Source organism: Cherax quadricarinatus, chromosome 26 (genome assembly GCF_038502225.1).
Source record: "Cherax quadricarinatus isolate ZL_2023a chromosome 26, ASM3850222v1, whole genome shotgun sequence".
NCBI classification, from domain to species: Eukaryota; Metazoa; Arthropoda; class Malacostraca; order Decapoda; family Parastacidae; genus Cherax; species Cherax quadricarinatus.
Window position 1 is genome coordinate 4,613,886 of NC_091317.1, and position 20,490 is coordinate 4,634,375.

Consider the following 20,490-nt stretch of genomic DNA (forward strand, 5'->3'; position numbering starts at 1 on the left):
GCTCCCTCTCTAAGGACCCACGGGGAGATGTTGTCTGGTCCCATTGCCTTTGAGGTATCGATGTCCCTTAGCAGTTTCTTCACCTCCTCCTCATCTGTATGTATGTCGTCCAACACTTGTTTGTGTATTCCTTGCTGGTGTCCCCGTCTGGTCTGTCCCCCCAGAGTCCTTCCTGTCTCTACTGTAAATACTTCCTTAAATCTCTTGTTTAGCTCCTCACATACCTCTTGATCGTTTCTTGTGAGTTCTCCACCTTCTTTCCTCAGCCTTATCACCTGGTCCTTGACTGTTGTCTTCCTCCTAATGTGGCTATACAGCAGTTTCGGGTCAGATTTGACTTTCGATGCTATGTCGTTTTCATACTGTCGCTGGGCCTCCCTCCTTATCTGTGCATACTCGTTTCTGGCTCTTCTACTAATCTCCTTGTTTTCCTGGGTCCTATGCCTCCTGTACCTTTTCCATTCTCTGTTGCACTTAGTTTTTGCCTCCCTACACCTTCGGGTAAACCAAGGACTCGCTTTGGTCTTCCTATTATTTCCGTTTCCCTTGGGAACAAAACTTTCCTCTGCCTCCTTGCACTTTGTTGCCACATATTCCATCATCTCGTTTACTGATTTTCCTACCATTTCTCTGTCCCACTGAACCTCCTGCAGGAAGTTTCTCATACCTGTGTAGTCCCCCCTTTTATAGTTTGGCCTGTCCCCTTCAGTTCCTGTTACCTTCTCCACTTGTAACTCTACTATATAGTCAAAACTCAGAACCACATGATCGCTAGCTCCAAGGGGCCTCTCATAAGTGATGTCCTCAATGTCTGAACTGCTCAGGGTGAACACAAGATCCAGTCTTGCTGGCTCATCCTCCCCTCTCTCTCTGGTTGTGTCCCTGACATGTTGATGCATGAGGTTTCCAAGTACCACATCCATCATCTTGGCTCTCCATGTTTCGGGACCCCCATGTGGCTCCAGGTTTTCCCAGTCGATCTCCCTGTGGTTGAAATCGCCCATTACCAGTAACTTTGCTCTGCTCGAGTGAGCTCTTCTTGCCACCTCAGCCAGTGTGTCCACCATCACCCTGTTGTTTTCTTCGTACTCCTCTCTTGGCCTCCTGCAGTTCTGTGGTGGGTTATACATCACTCCAATGACTACTTTATGTTCTCCGGACTGAATTGTACCTACAATGTAGTCTCTTTCTCCAATCATGTCCATGCCTTCCATTTCCTCAAATCCCCATCGGTGTTTTATGAGCAGTGCAACCCCTCCTCCCCCTCTACTCCTTCTATCTTTCCTCAGGATCTGATATCCTGTTGGGAAGATTGTGTCTGTTATTGTCTCAGCGAGTTTTGTTTCTGTGACTGCTATGATGTCTGGGGATTTTTCACTGATTCTTTCATTCCACTCCTCATGTTTATTCATTATTCCATCCGCGTTTGTGTACCAAACCTTTAGTTTCTTTTCTATCATTGTGGTCATGCAAGAATATTGGGGTTGGGGGAGCGAGAGCCTTGGTGGGGGCCTATATGGGGCTGTGGTGTAGGTGGGGTTTGTGTTGATGGGGGTGGGGTCAGAATGCCCATAAGGGACAGCTGTTGGGGTGAGGTTTGTGATATGGGGATTGGTGGCAGAGGGAACAGTGAGTGGGTTGTAGTATAGGTTGCTCAGTTGCGTTGGGAATGTCGCGGGTGGAGTCTTTTGGTGGGAGATTCTGTGGGGTGTGTTTGCCCTTCCTCCTGTGTCTGGGTCCTGCTCATTTTCATTGCTTCTCGTTCCTCCTTGCGTCTCTGTACCCTCTCTTTCAGTGTAGTCCTTTCTTCTTGTGTTCTGTCGCGGTCGAGGTATACTCTCTGGTACCCCTCTTTGTCCCTCAGTCTTGCTTTCTCTTGCAGAATCCTGGTTCGAACTGATTCTTCCTTGAAAGTTACTCTGACAGGCCGTATCCTTCCACTCGCAAACCACCCAATTCTCTGAAAATTTGTCACCTGGGTCATATTGCCCTCCCCTATTGTTTTCATGATGCCTTCAATCATTTTTTTCTCCTCCTGTTTTATTTCTTCAAAGTTGGCCCCCTTGGCTTCTTGGAGCCCGTACACAAAAACTGACCTCGCCCTTTCCTCCTCCCACTGAGTCTCCATCTGCGTCCTCTGAGGCATTTTATTTCCTTCCATTGACATGTTCTTGCCTTCAGTCCCTGTCATATCTGAAACTTCTATTCTCAGTGCACTGTCTTTCCTGACCAGCTGTCCCTTGCTACTGCAGTTGGCTGTTAGAATCTCTGCATATAGCATACCTTCATTGTCTTCGGACCTGTCGTTTGATCTTAGTGTGCTCGTCGTCTTTTCCCTGGCCCCACGTGGGTCTGATAGGGCCTTCATGTTCGGCATGTCTCCGTTGTTGCTTACCATCCCCTTGTCTGCGCCTGACTTTGAATTTCCTGATGTCACACCTGAATTGTCATTTGTCTCTCTAATCTGTTTCAGGCTTTGCAGTTTCTCTTCTAAGCACTGTATCCTAGCTTCTGCTGCTAAGACCTGTACTTCCCACTTCCTGCACTCTTCAGCTATCCGCTCCTCCATTTTCTTACCAAGTTCTACTATCTTCCTTCCCACTCTTCCTCCCTTTTTTGGAGCTCTAGCTCCCAGTCTTTCCTCCCTGGTTCGTCCACCAGATCTCTGGGTTTCCGTCCTCTAAGGCCACCCATTTTTTTTTTTTTTTTTTTTTTTTACTTTTTATTACCACAGACAGAAGGCTAGAGGAGGGAGAGGGTGTGGGGGAGAGAGAGAGAGGGTAGAAAGAGGGAGAGAGAGGAGAGAGAAAGGGTAGAAAGAGGGAGAGAGAGGAGAGAGTATGGGGGTGAGGGATAAGACCAAGGGGGAGGGAGAGAAATGTGAGGGGGGAGAGAAAGGGTAGAGAGAGGGAGAAAGAGAGGGAGAGGGAGAGGGAGAGAAAGAGAGAGAGAGGGAGAAAGGAGGGAAGAAGGCTATGAGAGAGAGAAACGCGAGGGAGGAAAAAGGTAAGAGGTCTGTGGGGGAGGCAGTCAAATTCCAAGGATCAGCTGTGTGTACTCACCTAGTTGTGGTTTCGGGGTCGAGACCCAACTCCTGGCCCCGAGTGTGTATGTGTGTGCGCGCGTGTGTGTGTGTGTGAGCACGTCAGTTGTTTTTACAATTTTGTGCTTAATTTTTTTTTTTACATTATTATAATACTGTATCATAGATCTTGCTTATTATACAGCACTGAGATTCACTTCAGAAACTACAGCCCTGCAGCGGTGTATCAGTTGAACAGCGGAAGATTGTAAAAATCATATCCTCGTTTACCCCAGACAGCCAGCAGGACGTACACTACATGGTAGGCACCGGGGATGAAGCATATAAGACCAGCGATGATAAACACTGGACCTGAGAGACTCTCCAGTGGTACTGCTTCCACAACCACACCGGTAATGAGTAATATTATGCCCATAATAAGAAGAGTGAAGGCTCCTGCGACTATCCTCCATTTTTCCCGCACTTTAGGATGCAGGAACCACCATCGCGGAGAGTCGGAGAAACTACTACACGTGTCGCCAGGTATCAGAGAGTCGCTGTCGCGGGATATTGCATCAACATCAGGTACAGTCAGGAGAACCTTGGTACTTGGTGTGTGTGTGTGTGTGTGTGTGTGTGTGTGTGTGTGTGTGTGTGTGTGTGTGTGTGTGTGTGTGTGTGTGTGTGTGTGTGCCTGTGTGTAACCTAATAAATGCATAAATAACTCATTAAGATCCTTTTCCATGAGTGAGCTATCCGGTTCATGATTTTGCACTTGGTATGTGTGCATAAATAACTGATTATGATTATAACAGGATATAGTCATATAAATAGTTCATTACCAATGGAACGTGTTCAGCTATCAAAACTTTGCGGCTCAGTCCCTGGACGCATTATGTACCTCTGTAATCCTTCGACTACCGTCCACAGGATGGATATGGGTGCATAATACATATGATAAACTAACTAGCGTTGAGCACATTATGTATCACACACCGTTGTTATAAGAACATTATGCACCACACATCGTTAAGTATATTATGTACAGAAGCTTGTTTCTCTCAGTAAATATAAAAGGAAACATTACAATAATACTTGTTTAAGATATTACAGCATCCTTCACCAGTGATCCTTGTGTGTCAAAGCATACAAACCTAACAAACTATCCGGTCATTTAACTGATGAAAAAATATTAGGCTGGTTAATTGTGGTTTAAATCCTTTGACTGCACTAAGGGTTCCTGGAATCTACCTTTAGGGCATTCCGGGGATCAACGCCCTCGCGGCCCTGTCCATGACCAGGCCCTGATCCCGGTGGATCAGGCCCTGATCAACTAGGCGGTTACTGCTGGCCGCACATAATCCAACGTTCGAACCACAGCCCGGCTGATCCGGCACCAACTTGAAGTATCTGTCCAGCTTCCTCTTGAAGCCAGTCTGGGGTCTATTGGTAATTTCCCTTATGTCTGGTGGGAGGCTGTTGAACAATCTTGAGCCCCGGACACTTATTGTATTTTCTCTTAGTGTACCAATGGCGCCACTACTTTTCATTGAGGGTATTTTGGACAGCCTGTCTAATATTTTACTTTCGTAGGAAGTGATTTCTGTATTCAGATTAGGGAACAATCCCTCTAGGATTTTCCAAGTGTAGATAGAATATGTATCTCGCCTGCGCTCCAGCGAGAACAAGTCAAGTGTTTCCCAGCGTTCTCAGTAGTTAAGGTGTTTAACGGAACTTATATGTGCAGTACAGGTTCTTTGTACATTCTCAAGATTTGGAATTTCGTCTGCTTTGAATGGAGATGTTAATGCACAACAGTATTTCAGCCTAGAGAGAACAAGAGACTGAAAAACGATCATCATTGCCTTGGCATCTTAAGTTTTGAACTTTCTTCGAAGATGTGATAGTAGCACAGTTCTGATCTTTGAAAATGAAATCCTCAGACATTACGAAAACTTTTCATCACATGACAAGAATGCTTACTTAGTAAAATATATTCTCAGCTTTTATTCGCCGAGAGAAATACACCTCTCGGTGTATATATACCGTGAAAGTATTAGAAATGAATTGAAACTATGATACTTTCTGAATTATTTATTTTTAGTATTCAACAAGGTGATGTAAGTGTGTCCGACGTATAAGTAATTGAATAATTGTCACACCCTGTGCCATTAGGTGATTGAATGCGACAAAATTAATGAATTCAGAAATGATCGAGAAATATCAACATATTTTTTCCAAAAATAGTATTTTACAAACCATTCTGAGAAAATACCCTGACTTTGCTCACAGTAAATAAAGCATTACCACTTTCTATGTGTGTGTGTGTGTGTGTGTGTGTGTGTGTGTGTGTGTGTGTGTGTGTGTGTGTGTGTGTGTGTGTGTGTGTGTGTGTGTGTGTGTGTGTGTGTGTGTGTGTGTGTGCGTATGTGTGTGTGCACGCGTGTGTGTGCACGCGTGTGTGTGTATGTGTATGTGTGATGTGTGTGCTCACATAACTGTAGTTGCAAGGGTCGAGATTTAGCTCCTCGCCCCGCTTCATCACTGGTCGTTGTTAGATCCACTCGTTGCTCCATGAGCTTTATCATACCTCTTCTTGAAGCTCTCTATGGATCCTGGCTCATTCATATCCCTCTTCAGAGTATTCCACTTCCTGACAAATGCCTCCTAACAACCCTGTGACTCGTCTTTGTGTTGAACTTCCAATTGTGCCACCTTGTTATTACTTCCTGTCTCTGAAACATCCTGTCCCTGTTCACTTTGTCACTACTCCTCAGTATTTTAGATGTCGTTATCATGTCTCCCTATCCCTCCTGTTCTCCAAGATTGTCATGTCGATTTCCCTTAACCTATCCTCGTAGGACATGCCCATTACCCCCGGGACTAATGTAGTTGCAAACCTTTCCACTTTCTCTAATTTCTTGACGTGCTTGACCTGGTATGGGTTAAAACATGCTGCTGCGTACTCCAACATGGGTCTGACGTACACGAAGTACAGAGTCTTGAAAGTTTCTATACTGAGGTGCTGGAACGCTCTTCTAAGATTTGTCAAGCGCCCATATGCTTCAGCAATTACTTGGGTGATATGCGTTTCAGGAGATAAGCTCGGTATTATACTCACCCGAAGATTCTTTACCATGAGAGAGTTATCCAGTTCATGAGTTTGCACTTAGTATGTTTGTGTGTTACCTAATTAATGTCTGCATAAATAACAGATTATGATTGTAACAGGATATTGTCATGTAAATAGTTCATTAACACAGTAACTTGTTCAGCTATCAAAACTTTGCAGCCCAGTCCATGAACCAATTATGTACCTCCGAAATCCTTTGACTTCCGTCCACAGGATTGGTATGCGGTGCATAATACATATGCTAAAGTAGCTTGCGGTGAGCACATTATGCATCACACATCGTTGTTGTAAGCACATTATGTACCACACATCGTCAAGAACATTAGGTAGAGAAGTTTGCTTCTCTCGGTAAACATAAAAGGAAGCATTACATTTATCCTCATTTATATTAAAGCATCTTTCACCAGTGGCGCACAGGTTTCGACAACATATAAACCTAACAAACTATGTATTCATTTAACTGGCTAAAAATCATTAGGATGGTTAATGGAAGTATAAAACTAGTCAACTACACTTAGGCTTTTCACCTCCTGACAAGAACTTTAATCATTAAAACTGGTATCAAATATATTCTCAGCCTTTATATATACTGCGAAAGTATTACAAATGAATAAAAACTATGTTACTTTCTGAATTCTTTATTTCTATTATTCAACAAGGTGATGTAAGTGTGGCCAGGAGTCCGTCAGAAGACGTGCTGCTAATATCACTAACCTGAAGGTAAGCATCAGCGTTAATATTTAAAGTTAGCAAAACATGAGATTATTAGTATTACAAATTATAGAAATTTATCTTCATATAGATACTCTTCCATTATAGTGGTAATCCTTATATATGGGGGAATAATGAAAATTTTGTAAAGATAGTAAAATTTATGTTACTTACCATACAGACCACCGTATCTACCATGTCCACCAAGGCCGTGACCAAATCCACCAAAGCCGCCACCAAAGCCGCCACCAAGTCCACCAAAGCCGCCACCAAATCCACCATGTCCTAGACCCAATCCACCGAACCCTCCGCCTGTTGATACATATGATGAAATATGAATCTTTTCATTTAAATCATATTAAATTAGCTTAGCTTCATCAAGAACTTCATAAAGCAATTTGTAAGTGAGACTCGTAACATTAATAAAACATCTTTTGCTGAGCAAGAATTCTCCACCATTTTATAACACACATTTCACAATAAAAAAAGTCAATTACATTTCCTTGTTTTGGCGATAGCTGCATACATTACATTTCCAAACTTGCACTAAGCTGATATAAAATAATTATAACCTCTCTTCTAAAGATATAAAATATCAATATCTCTCTTGCAGTTAAGAATATTACTCACCAAATCCTCCATATCTACGGATATAACCACCATAGGCAACGGCCACCATCACAGCCAACACCATCAGGATGGACAGGAAACGCTGCCGTCACAAAGAGTCAGTGTTAGCATGATGAATTTAGGAATGAAGAATCAATAGCATCGCAATATATGATCCAATAATTAAAGAAACGCTTTTGATAATCGATCATTATGATTCGAAAGAACCGTGGATGTGAACACTTACCATGGTTAGGAGTTTGCTTTTGAGGACAGGAGCTACTGATAGTGAGGCTGGATGCCCAGGACTTTATATAGGACAGGAGCAGCCTTCCACCAGGCATGACCTTCTCCATGAATACCTAGTCAACCTTGCGTAGATCCACATACGTATTTAATCTGGAAAAAAAAACTCTTTAGGTCTGAGCTCTTGAGGTTCCCGCACTAATGGTACTAACTCTCAAACGTTATGCTCTGGCATGGTAAAATCTTGAATGATTTAGCTCTGAATGCTTAATTCCAGATTAAAGAATTAAAATATTCTTGGCATTACTGAAGAAGTGATATGTGGCCTTAATAAGTCATTTACAGTCGATGGACTTTCAACTTAACACTTAAAGTAATAGCAATCTCAACTGTAATTACCAATTAGTGCATACAGTTCAGTGGATAATCTTACTCTCGTCTTCCTGGAGATTACTAGTAACTTAGCTTTTTCCCTCAGGTAGCTCAAATAAATCACATTTTCTTCAATTAGATTTTTCGTTTCCGCATGTGTTTCAATGTGATGATTTTTGTACCCTGTAAACAGAAAAAAAAGTATGATTTACCTAATATTAACTTAGGTAAGATCATGTTAACCTAACAAAATATAAATTAACTATATATTTAGGCGATGCTAACTAACAATTACGAAATAAATATCTGGAAAGCTTCATATATCATTGCTAAATAAAGCGTTTATGAGAATATCATTTTTATATAAATTACAAGACAGGATTAATATACAAAGGTCTCAGGGCCTCTTCAATTTAAATATTTTCATATTTTTAACACGTAGAAGTTTGCCTATTAATTTTTTAACAGATGCTTTTCTCATGTGATCCTTTGAAAATAAGAGATTGTCAAAAGAACTAAAATCATGAGCTCAGAGTACCATGGATAAAGGAATTCACAGCAAACCTACTATTTATAAAAAATATTTTAGCCGACATTTAGATCCTTAATTGACTGAAATGTTCTTCGTCTTTGCAACTTTTTGCCCTGGTGGGCGAGGGGGGTTATTATTTTGATGTTGATTACATCCCATTTTTTGTGGCTCTATATTACCTGCATGCTCTTAATGATTCTCTAAGAATATGCTAGTACTACTACTCTAATACTACTACCAATAATAACAATAATAATAAAATAATAATAATAATAATAATAATAATAATAATAATAATAATAATAATAATAATAATAATAATAATAATAATAATAATAATAATAATAATAATAATAATAATAATAATAATAATAATAATAATAATCAAATAATAATAATAATAATATTTTGGAATGAGTTCTTGGCTATGATCAATGTCCGCTGTTGGGACTATCTGTATTACAATAATTTCTTAAAAGACAACATTGAAAAATGAAAAGTCTCTTCTACTGCTACTAATACTACTACTTAAACTATTATTATTATAACTGCCAATAACAAAAATTTTGATAATAAAATAATAATAATAATAATAGTAATAATAAAAATATTAATAATGTCTATTTCTTGCTCCCACGACCCATAAGTTAGTAGCGAATATGTTATACACCTTTCATTTTATAACAGAAGAGTAGCGACATTTGTGTCCTAACAACACAGTAACCAGACATACATCCGCAATAACAGAGTAACGAGACAAGCGTCTATGACACCGGAGTAACACGATTCACACCCTTCAGACACTGTGGAGACATTTAAGCCTTCAAGGCCTGGTTCTGGAAACCCCCAGCCAGATAACTTCTTACTTGACAATTAAATCATAGGTTAACTTTATCTTCCTGCTCAGTTTATCACATTAGTAAAAACGAGAATAATTTGAGAAATTTCAACTTGTTAGGAAAGAGGATTGTTTACAAAGCAGTCTTCTTGTATAATGATATCAAGAATTCTTTCATTCTGTAAAATGAAATATAGTAAGCCTTCATTGCCCATAATAAGAGCTATAGGCATTTCTTGCATATCTCTGGGTAGATATAGTGGCAGATATAAGCACCCCGGTATATATTCACTGGAAAATACAGACTAAATTAAATGTTCAGTGTCCATACAAAGGGTTATTTGCACTTCTTGCACATCTTAATGTACATACATAGAGACAAACTTTTCGATGTATATTCAGTAAGAGATATTAACTTCTGGTTGTACCCTGAGAGATATGCACCTCTAAGAGGACATATTCTGATGTTTATACACTTTTCGAGGTACAAACGCGTATACATACCTTCTGGTTTAGATACACCAAGATATATGGTGTTCAGTTTATATAAACTTAGAGATATATACATATCTATATATATACATTGAAATATGAACCAGTGGAAGTAAATACATTGAGAGATACGTACCTATCGTTTTATATATGTCGTGCCGAATATGTGAAACGGGTCAATTAGCAAGAACTCGTTTAAAATTAAGTCCTTTCTAAAATTTTCTCTTATACATTTAAAGATATATATTTTTCTTTTATGTTAATATAAAAATTCATGATTTTGTTCCAAAAGAAGCTTAGGAAACTTACCTAACCTTATTATAACAAGCGCAATTTAATTTAGCCTAATCCAACAAAATACATTTTATGTAAGTTTACAATAATTTAACAATAAACAAATACAATGAAATATATTTTTTTCGTAAGGTTCAGAATGATTTTTGCGAAATTACTGCATACAAAATTTTCGCTTCCCGTATTCGGCAAGAAGTGTGTTGCTATTTAAACCAAAATCGCAAGTTTTACTTATTTGGCATGACATATGCATACCGTACGTGTATATAAACAGTAAACTGAGATACATACCCCTTTCTAGTATATTTACTGAGAGATACACACTTTTCGTGCAAATACACTGAAATACCCAATGCACGTGAATATACAATGATTAATGCACCTTACGTGTATATACTCTGAGGGATACACGATTTACATTTATATACTCTGAGAGATACACGATTTATATTTATATACTCTTAGAGATCAACACATTAAGATTAAATACACTGAGGGATACACACTTCACGAGTGTATGCATTTAGAAATTCACGCCTCATATGTATACACAGACAGATTCACCCCTCTAGTGTATATGCACGGAGATTCACACCTTCAAAAAAGGAATAGAGTACAATCTTGAGCTTCAATTAGCACTTTCAGAGCATTAATACGAAAAAAAACTTCAAATGATCTTATTTGACTTAAGACTGAGGGAGACTAACATCAGCCAGTTTTTCTATCATCTTTCTATCTTGGAGGAGGAGCCACATGTCTATGGTGCATCAGCAAAATAAGGGAACTCTTGGATATTACTATCGCCCGGCTCCGGCTGGGATACAAGTATCTTTGGGAGGTTAAATCACCACCACCTGATGTAGAGCAAACGACATGTAATTGAATAATTGTCACTCACTGTGTCATTAGGTGATTGAATACGATAAAATTAATGAATTCAGAGATAACTCACTGCGAAATGATCGAGAAATGTTAACGTATTTTTTCCATAAATAGTATATTACAAACCATTCTGAGAAAATACCCTGACTTTGCTTACAGTAAATAAAGCATTACCACTTTTTATGTGTGTGTGTGTGTGTGTGTGTGTGTGTGTGTGTGTGTGTGTGTGTGTGTGTGTGTGTGTGTGTGTGTGTGTGTGTGTGTGTGTGCGTGCGTGTGAGTGTGTGTGTATGTGCACGCGTGTGTGTGTATGTGTATGTGTGATGTGTGTACTCACCTAATTGTAGTTGCAAGGGTCGATATTTAGCTCCTGGCCCCGCTTCATCACTGGTCGTTGTTAGATCCACTCGTTGCTCCATGAGCTTTATCATACCTCTTCTTGAAGCTCTCTATGGATTCTAGCTCATCCACATCCCTCTTCAGAGTATTCCACTTCCTGACAAATACCTCCTAACATCCCTGTGACTCGTCTGTGTGTTGAACTTCCTTGTTATTACATCCTATCTCTGAAACATCCTGCCCCTGTTCACTTTGTCACTACTCCTCAGTATTTTATATGTCGTTATCATGTCTCCCTATCCCTCCTGTCCTCCAAGATTGTCATGTCGATTTCCCTTAACCTATCCTCGTAGGACATGCCCATTACCCCCGGGACTAATGTAGTTGCAAACCTTTCCACTTTCTCTAATTTCTTGACGTGCTTGACCTGGTATGGGTTAAAACATGCTGCTGCATACTCCAATATGGGTCTGACGTACACGAAGTACAGAGTCTTGAAAGTTTCTATACTGAGGTGCTGGAACGCTCTTCTAAGATTTGTCAAGCGCCCATATGCTTCAGCAATTACTTGGGTGATATGCGTTTCAGGAGATAAGCTCGGTATTATACTCACCCGAAGATCCTTTACCATGAGAGAGTTATCCAGTTCATGAGTTTGCACTTAGTATGTTTGTGTGTTACCTAATTAATGTCTGCATAAATAACAGATTATGATTGTAACAGGATATAGTCATGTAAATAGTTCATTAACACAGTAACTTGTTCAGCTATCAAAACTTTGCAGCCCAGTCCATGAACCATTTATGTACCTCCGAAATCCTTTGACTTCCGTCCACAGGATTGGTATGCGGTGCATAATACATATGCTAAAGTATCTTGCGGTGAGCACATTATGCATCACACATCGTTGTTGTAAGCACATTATGTACTACACATCGTCAAGAACATTAGGTAGAGAAGTTTGCTTCTCTCGGTAAACATAAAAGGAAGCATTACATTTATCCTCATTTATATTAAAGCATCTTTCACCAGTGGCGCACAGGTTTCGACAACATATAAACCTAACAAACTATGTATTCATTTAACTGACTAAAAATCATTAGGATGTTTAATGGAAGTTTAAAACTAGTCAACTACACTTAGGCTTTTCACCTTCTGACAAGAACTTTAATCATTAAAACTGGTATCAAATATATTCTCAGCCTTTATATATACTGCGAAAGTATTACAAATGAATAAAAACTATGTTACTTTCTGAATTCTTTATTTCTATTATTCAACAAGGTGATGTAAGTGTGGCCAGGAGTCCGTCAGAAGACGTGCTGCTAATATCACTAACCTGAAGGTAAACATCAGCGTTAATATTTAAAGTTAGCAAAACATGAGATTATTAGTATTACAAATTATAGAAATTTATCTTCATATAGATACTCTTCCATTATAGTGGTAATCCTTATATATGGGGGAATAATGAAAATTTTGTAAAGATAGTAAAATTTATGTTACTTACCATACAGACCACCGTATCTACCATGTCCACCAAGGCCGTGACCAAATCCACCAAAGCCGCCACCAAAGCCGCCACCAAGTCCACCAAAGCCGCCACCAAATCCACCATGTCCTAGACCCAATCCACCGAACCCTCCGCCTGTTGATACATATGATGAAATATGAATCTTTTCATTTAAATCATATTAAATTAGCTTAGCTTCATCAAGAGCTTCATAAAGCAATTTGTAAGTGAGACTCGTAACATTAATAAAACATCTTTTGCTGAGCAAGAATTCTCCACCATTTTATAACACACATTTCACAATAAAAAAAGTCAATTACATTTCCTTGTTTTGGCGATAGCTGCATACATTACATTTCCAAACTTGCACTAAGCTGATATAAAATAATTATAACCTCTCTTCTAAAGATATAAAATATCAATATCTCTCTTGCAGTTAAGAATATTACTCACCAAATCCTCCATATCTACGGATATAACCACCATAGGCAACGGCCACCATCACAGCCAACACCATCAGGATGGACAGGAAACGCTGCCGTCACAAAGAGTCAGTGTTAGCATGATGAATTTAGGAATGAAGAATCAATAGCATCGCAATATATGATCCAATAATTAAAGAAACGCTTTTGATAATCGATCATTATGATTCGAAAGAACCGTGGATGTGAACACTTACCATGGTTAGGAGTTTGCTTTTGAGGACAGGAGCTACTGATAGTGAGGCTGGATGCCCAGGACTTTATATAGGACAGGAGCAGCCTTCCACCAGGCATGACCTTCTCCATGAATACCTAGTCAACCTTGCGTAGATCCACATACGTATTTAATCTGGAAAAAAAACTCTTTAGGTCTGAGCTCTTGAGGTTCCCGCACTAATGGTACTAACTCTCAAACGTTATGCTCTGGCATGGTAAAATCTTGAATGATTTAGCTCTGAATGCTTAATTCCAGATTAAAGAATTAAAATATTCTTGGCATTACTGAAGAAGTGATATGTGGCCTTAATAAGTCATTTACAGTCGATGGACTTTCAACTTAACACTTAAAGTAATAGCAATCTCAACTGTAATTACCAATTAGTGCATACAGTTCAGTGGATAATCTTACTCTCGTCTTCCTGGAGATTACTAGTAACTTAGCTTTTTCCCTCAGGTAGCTCAAATAAATCACATTTTCTTCAATTAGATTTTTCGTTTCCGCATGTGTTTCAATGTGATGATTTTTGTACCCTGTAAACAGAAAAAAAAAGTATGATTTACCTAATATTAACTTAGGTAAGATCATGTTAACCTAACAAAATATAAATTAACTATATATTTAGGCGATGCTAACTAACAATTACGAAATAAATATCTGGAAAGCTTGATATATCATTGCTAAATAAAGCGTTTATAAGAATATCATTTTTATATAAATTACAAGACAGGATTAATATACAAAGGTCTCAGGGCCTCTTCAATTTAAATATTTTCATATTTTTAACATGTAGAAGTTTGCCTATTAATTTTTTAACAGATGCTTTTCTCATGTGATCCTTTGAAAATAAGAGATTGTCAAAAGAACTAAAATCATGAGCTCAGAGTACCATGGATAAAGGAATTCACAGCAAACCTACTATTTATAAAAAATATTTTAGCCGACATTTAGATCCTTAATTGACTGAAATGTTCTTCGTCTTTGCAACTTTTTGCCCTGGTGGGCGAGGGGGGTTATTATTTTGATGTTGATTACATCCCATTTTTTGTGGCTCTATATTACCTGCATGCTCTTAATGATTCTCTAAGAATATGCTAGTACTACTACTCTAATACTACTACCAATAATAACAATAACAATAATAATAATAATAATAATAATAATAATAATAATAATAATAATAATAATAATAATAATAATAATAATAATAATAATAATAATAATAATAATAATAATAATAATAATAATAATAATAATAATAATAATAATAATCAAATAATAATAATAATAATATTTTGGAATGAGTTCTTGGCTATGATCAATGTCCGCTGTTGGGACTATCTGTATTACAATAATTTCTTAAAAGACAACATTGAAAAATGAAAAGTCTCTTCTACTGCTACTAATACTACTACTTAAACTATTATTATTATAACTGCCAATAACAAAAATTTTGATAATAAAATAATAATAATAATAATAGTAATAATAAAAATATTAATAATGTCTATTTCTTGCTCCCACGACCCATAAGTTAGTAGCGAATATGTTATACACCTTTCATTTTATAACAGAAGAGTAGCGACATTTGTGTCCTAACAACACAGTAACCAGACATACATCCGCAATAACAGAGTAACGAGACAAGCGTCTATGACACCGGAGTAACACGATTCACACCCTTCAGACACTGTGGAGACATTTAAGCCTTCAAGGCCTGGTTCTGGAAACCCCCAGCCAGATAACTTCTTACTTGACAATTAAATCATAGGTTAACTTTATCTTCCTGCTCAGTTTATCACATTAGTAAAAACGAGAATAATTTGAGAAATTTCAACTTGTTAGGAAAGAGGATTGTTTACAAAGCAGTCTTCTTGTATAATGATATCAAGAATTCTTTCATTCTGTAAAATGAAATATAGTAAGCCTTCATTGCCCATAATAAGAGCTATAGGCATTTCTTGCATATCTCTGGGTAGATATAGTGGCAGATATAAGCACCCCGGTATATATTCACTGGAAAATACAGACTAAATTAAATGTTCAGTGTCCATACAAAGGGTTATTTGCACTTCTTGCACATCTTAATGTACATACATAGAGACAAACTTTTCGATGTATATTCAGTAAGAGATATTAACTTCTGGTTGTACCCTGAGAGATATGCACCTCTAAGAGGACATATTCTGATGTTTATACACTTTTCGGAGTACAAACGCGTATACATACCTTCTGGTTTAGATACACCAAGATATATGGTGTTCGGTTTATATAAACTTAGAGATATATACATATCTATATATATACATTGAAATATGAACCAGTGGAAGTAAATACATTGAGAGATACGTACCTATCGTTTTATATATGTCGTGCCGAATATGTGAAACGGGTCAATTAGCAAGAACTCGTTTAAAATTAAGTCCTTTCTAAAATTTTCTCTTATACATTTAAAGATATATATTTTTCTTTTATGTTAATATAAAAATTCATGATTTTGTTCCAAAAGAAGCTTAGGAAACTTACCTAACCTTATTATAACAAGCGCAATTTAATTTAGCCTAATCCAACAAAATACATTTTATATAAGTTTACAATAATTTAACAATAAACAAATACAATGAAATATATTTTTTTCGTAAAGTTCAGAATGAGTTTTGCGAAATTACTGCATACAAAAATTTTTGCTTCCCGTATTCGGCAAGAAGTGTGTTGCTATTTAAACCAAAATCGCAAGTTTTACTTATTTGGCATGACATATGCATACCGTACGTGTATATAAACAGTAAACTGAGATACATACCCCTTTCTAGTATATTTACTGAGAGATACACACTTTTCGTGCAAATACACTGAAATACCCAATGCACGTGAATATACAATGATTAATGCACCTTACGTGTATATACTCTGAGGGATACACGATTTACATTTATATACTCTGAGAGATACACGATTTATATTTACATACTCTTAGAGATCAACACATTAAGATTATATACACTGAGGGATACACACTTCATGAGTGTATGCATTTAGAAATTCACGCCTCATATGTATACACAGACAGATTCACCCCTCTATTGTATATGCACGGAGATTCACACCTTCAAAAAAGGAATAGAGTACAATCTTGAGCTTCAATTAGCACTTTCAGAGCATTAATACGAAAAAAAACTTCAAATGATCTTATTTGACTTAAGACTGAGGGAGACTAACATCAGCCAGTTTTTCTATCATCTTTCTATCTTGGAGGAGGAGCCACATGTCTATGGTGCATCAGCAAAATAAGGGAACTCTTGGATATTACTATCGCCCGGCTCCGGCTGGGATACAAGTATCTTTGGGAGGTTAAATCACCACCACCTGATGTAGAGCAAACGACATGTAATTGAATAATTGTCACTCACTGTGTCATTAGGTGATTGAATACGATAAAATTAATGAATTCAGAGATAACTCACTGCGAAATGATCGAGAAATGTTAACGTATTTTTTCCATAAATAGTATATTACAAACCATTCTGAGAAAATACCCTGACTTTGCTTACAGTAAATAAAGCATTACCACTTTTTATGTGTGTGTGTGTGTGTGTGTGTGTGTGTGTGTGTGTGTGTGTGTGTGTGTGTGTGTGTGTGTGTGTGTGTGTGTGTGTGTGTGTGTGTGTGTGTGTGTGTGTGTGTGTGTGTGTGTGCGTGCGTGTGAGTGTGTGTGTATGTGCACGCGTGTGTGTGTATGTGTATGTGTGATGTGTGTACTCACCTAATTGTAGTTGCAAGGGTCGATATTTAGCTCCTGGCCCCGCTTCATCACTGGTCGTTGTTAGATCCACTCGTTGCTCCATGAGCTTTATCATACCTCTTCTTGAAGCTCTCTATGGATTCTAGCTCATCCACATCCCTCTTCAGAGTATTCCACTTCCTGACAAATACCTCCTTACATCCCTGTGACTCGTCTGTGTGTTGAACTTCATTGTTATTACATCCTATCTCTGAAACATCCTGCCCCTGTTCACTTTGTCACTACTCCTCAGTATTTTATATGTCGTTATCATGTCTCCCTATCCCTCCTGTCCTCCAAGATTGTCATGTCGATTTCCCTTAACCTATCCTCGTAGGACATGCCCATTACCCCCGGGACTAATGTAGTTGCAAACCTTTCCACTTTCTCTAATTTCTTGACGTGCTTGACCTGGTATGGGTTAAAACATGCTGCTGCATACTCCAATATGGGTCTGACGTACACGAAGTACAGAGTCTTGAAAGTTTCTATACTGAGGTGCTGGAACGCTCTTCTAAGATTTGTCAAGCGCCCATATGCTTCAGCAATTACTTGGGTGATATGCGTTTCAGGAGATAAGCTCGGTATTATACTCACCCGAAGATCCTTTACCATGAGAGAGTTATCCAGTTCATGAGTTTGCACTTAGTATGTTTGTGTGTTACCTAATTAATGTCTGCATAAATAACAGATTATGATTGTAACAGGATATAGTCATGTAAATAGTTCATTAACACAGTAACTTGTTCAGCTATCAAAACTTTGCAGCCCAGTCCATGAACCAATTATGTACCTCCGAAATCCTTTGACTTCCGTCCACAGGATTGGTATGCGGTGCATAATACATATGCTAAAGTATCTTGCGGTGAGCACATTATGCATCACACATCGTTGTTGTAAGCACATTATGTACCACACATCGTCAAGAACATTAGGTAGAGAAGTTTGCTTCTCTCGGTAAACATAAAAGGAAGCATTACATTTATCCTCATTTATATTAAAGCATCTTTCACCAGTGGCGCACAGGTTTCGACAACATATAAACCTAACAAACTATGTATTCATTTAACTGACTAAAAATCATTAGGATGGTTAATGGAAGTTTAAAACTAGTCAACTACACTTAGGCTTTTCACCTTCTGACAAGAACTTTAATCATTAAAACTGGTATCAAATATATTCTCAGCCTTTATATATACTGCGAAAGTATTACAAATGAATAAAAACTATGTTACTTTCTGAATTCTTTATTTCTATTATTCAACAAGGTGATGTAAGTGTGGCCAGGAGTCCGTCAGAAGACGTGCTGCTAATATCACTAACCTGAAGGTAAACATCAGCGTTAATATTTAAAGTTAGCAAAACATGAGATTATTAGTATTACAAATTATAGAAATTTATCTTCATATAGATACTCTTCCATTATAGTGGTAATCCTTATATATGGGGGAATAATGAAAATTTTGTAAAGATAGTAAAATTTATGTTACTTACCATACAGACCACCGTATCTACCATGTCCACCAAGGCCGTGACCAAATCCACCAAAGCCGCCACCAAAGCCGCCACCAAGTCCACCAAAGCCGCCACCAAATCCACCATGTCCTAGACCCAATCCACCGAACCCTCCGCCTGTTGATACATATGATGAAATATGAATCTTTTCATTTAAATCATATTAAATTAGCTTAGCTTCATCAAGAGCTTCATAAAGCAATTTGTAAGTGAGACTCGTAACATTAATAAAACATCTTTTGCTGAGCAAGAATTCTCCACCATTTTATAACACACATTTCACAATAAAAAAAGTCAATTACATTTCCTTGTTTTGGCGATAGCTGCATACATTACATTTCCAAACTTGCACTAAGCTGATATAAAATAATTATAACCTCTCTTCTAAAGATATAAAATATCAATATCTCTCTTGCAGTTAAGAATATTACTCACCAAATCCTCCATATCTACGGATATAACCACCATAGGCAACGGCCACCATCACAGCCAACACCATCAGGATGGACAGGAAACGCTGCCGTCACAAAGAGTCAGTGTTAGCATGATGAATTTAGGAATGAAGAATCAATAGCATCGCAATATATGATCCAATAATTAAAGAAACGCTTTTGATAATCGATCATTATGATTCGAAAGAACCGTGGATGTGAACACTTACCATGGTTAGGAGTTTGCTTTTGAGGACAGGAGCTACTGATAGTGAGGCTGGATGCCCAGGACTTTATATAGGACAGGAGCAGCCTTCCACCAGGCATGACCTTCTCCATGAATACCTAGTCAACCTTGCGTAGATCCACATACGTATTTAATCTGGAAAAAAAACTCTTTAGGTCTGAGCTCTTGAGGTTCCCGCACTAATGGTACTAACTCTCAAACGTTATGCTCTGGCATGGTAAAATCTTGAATGATTTAGCTCTGAATGCTTAATTCCAGATTAAAGAATTAAAATATTCTTGGCATTACTGAAGAAGTGATATGTGGCCTTAATAAGTCATTTACAGTCGATGGACTTTCAACTTAACACTTAAAGTAATAGCAATCTCAACTGTAATTACCAATTAGTGCATACAGTTCAGTGGATAATCTTACTCTCGTCTTCCTGGAGATTACTAGTAACTTAGCTTTTTCCCTCAGGTAGCTCAAATAAATCACATTTTCTTCAATTAGATTTTTCGTTTCCGCATGTGTTTCAATGTGATGATTTTTGTACCCTGTAAACAGAAAAAAAGTATGATTTACCTAATATTAACTTAGGTAAGATCATGTGAACCTAACAAAATATAAATTAACTATATATTTAGGCGATGCTAACTAACAATTACGAAATAAATATCTGGAAAGCTTGATATATCATTGCTAAATAAATCGTTTATAAGAATATCATTGTTATATAAATTACAAGACAGGATTAATATACAAAGGTCTCAGGGCCTCTTCAATTTAAATATTTTCATATTTTTAACTCGTAGAAGTTTGCCTATTAATTTTTTAACAGATGCTTTTCTCATG

At 37.8% G+C, this 20,490-nt stretch overlaps 3 protein-coding genes across 5 annotated transcripts; all 3 read right to left on the reverse strand.

The window, feature by feature from the left end:
* Nucleotides 1-6,777: 6,777 nt before the first annotated feature.
* On the reverse strand, nt 6,778-11,483 carry LOC138853222 (glycine-rich protein 3-like). 2 transcript variants are annotated; one of them, XR_011392427.1, is made up of 6 exons: nt 11,469-11,483; nt 8,121-8,276; nt 7,723-7,874; nt 7,497-7,578; nt 7,041-7,178; nt 6,778-6,869 (listed from the first exon to the last, which is right to left on the reverse strand). XR_011392427.1 is itself a non-coding variant. In XM_070088747.1 (4 exons), the coding sequence occupies exons 1-4, from the start codon at nt 7,723-7,725 to the stop codon at nt 6,865-6,867; spliced, it is 228 nt and encodes a 75-aa protein (XP_069944848.1). In that variant the 5' UTR covers nt 7,726-7,794; the 3' UTR covers nt 6,778-6,864. The 2 variants fall into 2 exon arrangements, 1 of the variants encoding a protein (XP_069944848.1); XM_070088747.1 differs by lacking the exons at nt 8,121-8,276; nt 11,469-11,483 and having other exon boundaries at nt 7,723-7,794.
* A 1,234-nt stretch (nt 11,484-12,717) lies between these two features.
* Nucleotides 12,718-17,460, reverse strand: LOC138853223 (glycine-rich protein 3-like). 2 transcript variants are annotated; one of them, XR_011392428.1, is made up of 6 exons: nt 17,446-17,460; nt 14,060-14,215; nt 13,663-13,814; nt 13,437-13,518; nt 12,981-13,118; nt 12,718-12,809 (listed from the first exon to the last, which is right to left on the reverse strand). XR_011392428.1 is itself a non-coding variant. In XM_070088748.1 (4 exons), exons 1-4 carry the CDS (start codon nt 13,663-13,665, stop codon nt 12,805-12,807), a joined length of 228 nt encoding a protein of 75 aa, XP_069944849.1. In that variant the 5' UTR covers nt 13,666-13,734; the 3' UTR covers nt 12,718-12,804. The 2 variants fall into 2 exon arrangements, 1 of the variants encoding a protein (XP_069944849.1); XM_070088748.1 differs by lacking the exons at nt 14,060-14,215; nt 17,446-17,460 and having other exon boundaries at nt 13,663-13,734.
* Nucleotides 17,461-18,694: 1,234 nt separating this feature from the next.
* On the reverse strand, nt 18,695-19,711 carry LOC128691517 (glycine-rich protein 3-like). The gene is made up of 4 exons (XM_053780368.1): nt 19,640-19,711; nt 19,414-19,495; nt 18,958-19,095; nt 18,695-18,786 (listed from the first exon to the last, which is right to left on the reverse strand). The coding sequence occupies exons 1-4, from the start codon at nt 19,640-19,642 to the stop codon at nt 18,782-18,784; spliced, it is 228 nt and encodes a 75-aa protein (XP_053636343.1). The 5' UTR covers nt 19,643-19,711; the 3' UTR covers nt 18,695-18,781.
* Between the last annotated feature and the right edge of the window lie 779 nt (nt 19,712-20,490).

What these genes read in the sequence shown, in the direction of transcription:
- LOC138853222 (XM_070088747.1), bottom strand. An exon ending in CCGTAGATATGGAGGATTTG is followed by an intron (nt 7,179 to 7,496) that starts GTGAGTAATATT and finishes ATGTATCAACAG; the next exon opens with GCGGAGGGTTCGGTGGATTG.
- LOC138853223 (XM_070088748.1), bottom strand. An exon ending in CCGTAGATATGGAGGATTTG is followed by an intron (nt 13,119 to 13,436) that starts GTGAGTAATATT and finishes ATGTATCAACAG; the next exon opens with GCGGAGGGTTCGGTGGATTG.
- LOC128691517 (XM_053780368.1), bottom strand. An exon ending in CCGTAGATATGGAGGATTTG is followed by an intron (nt 19,096 to 19,413) that starts GTGAGTAATATT and finishes ATGTATCAACAG; the next exon opens with GCGGAGGGTTCGGTGGATTG.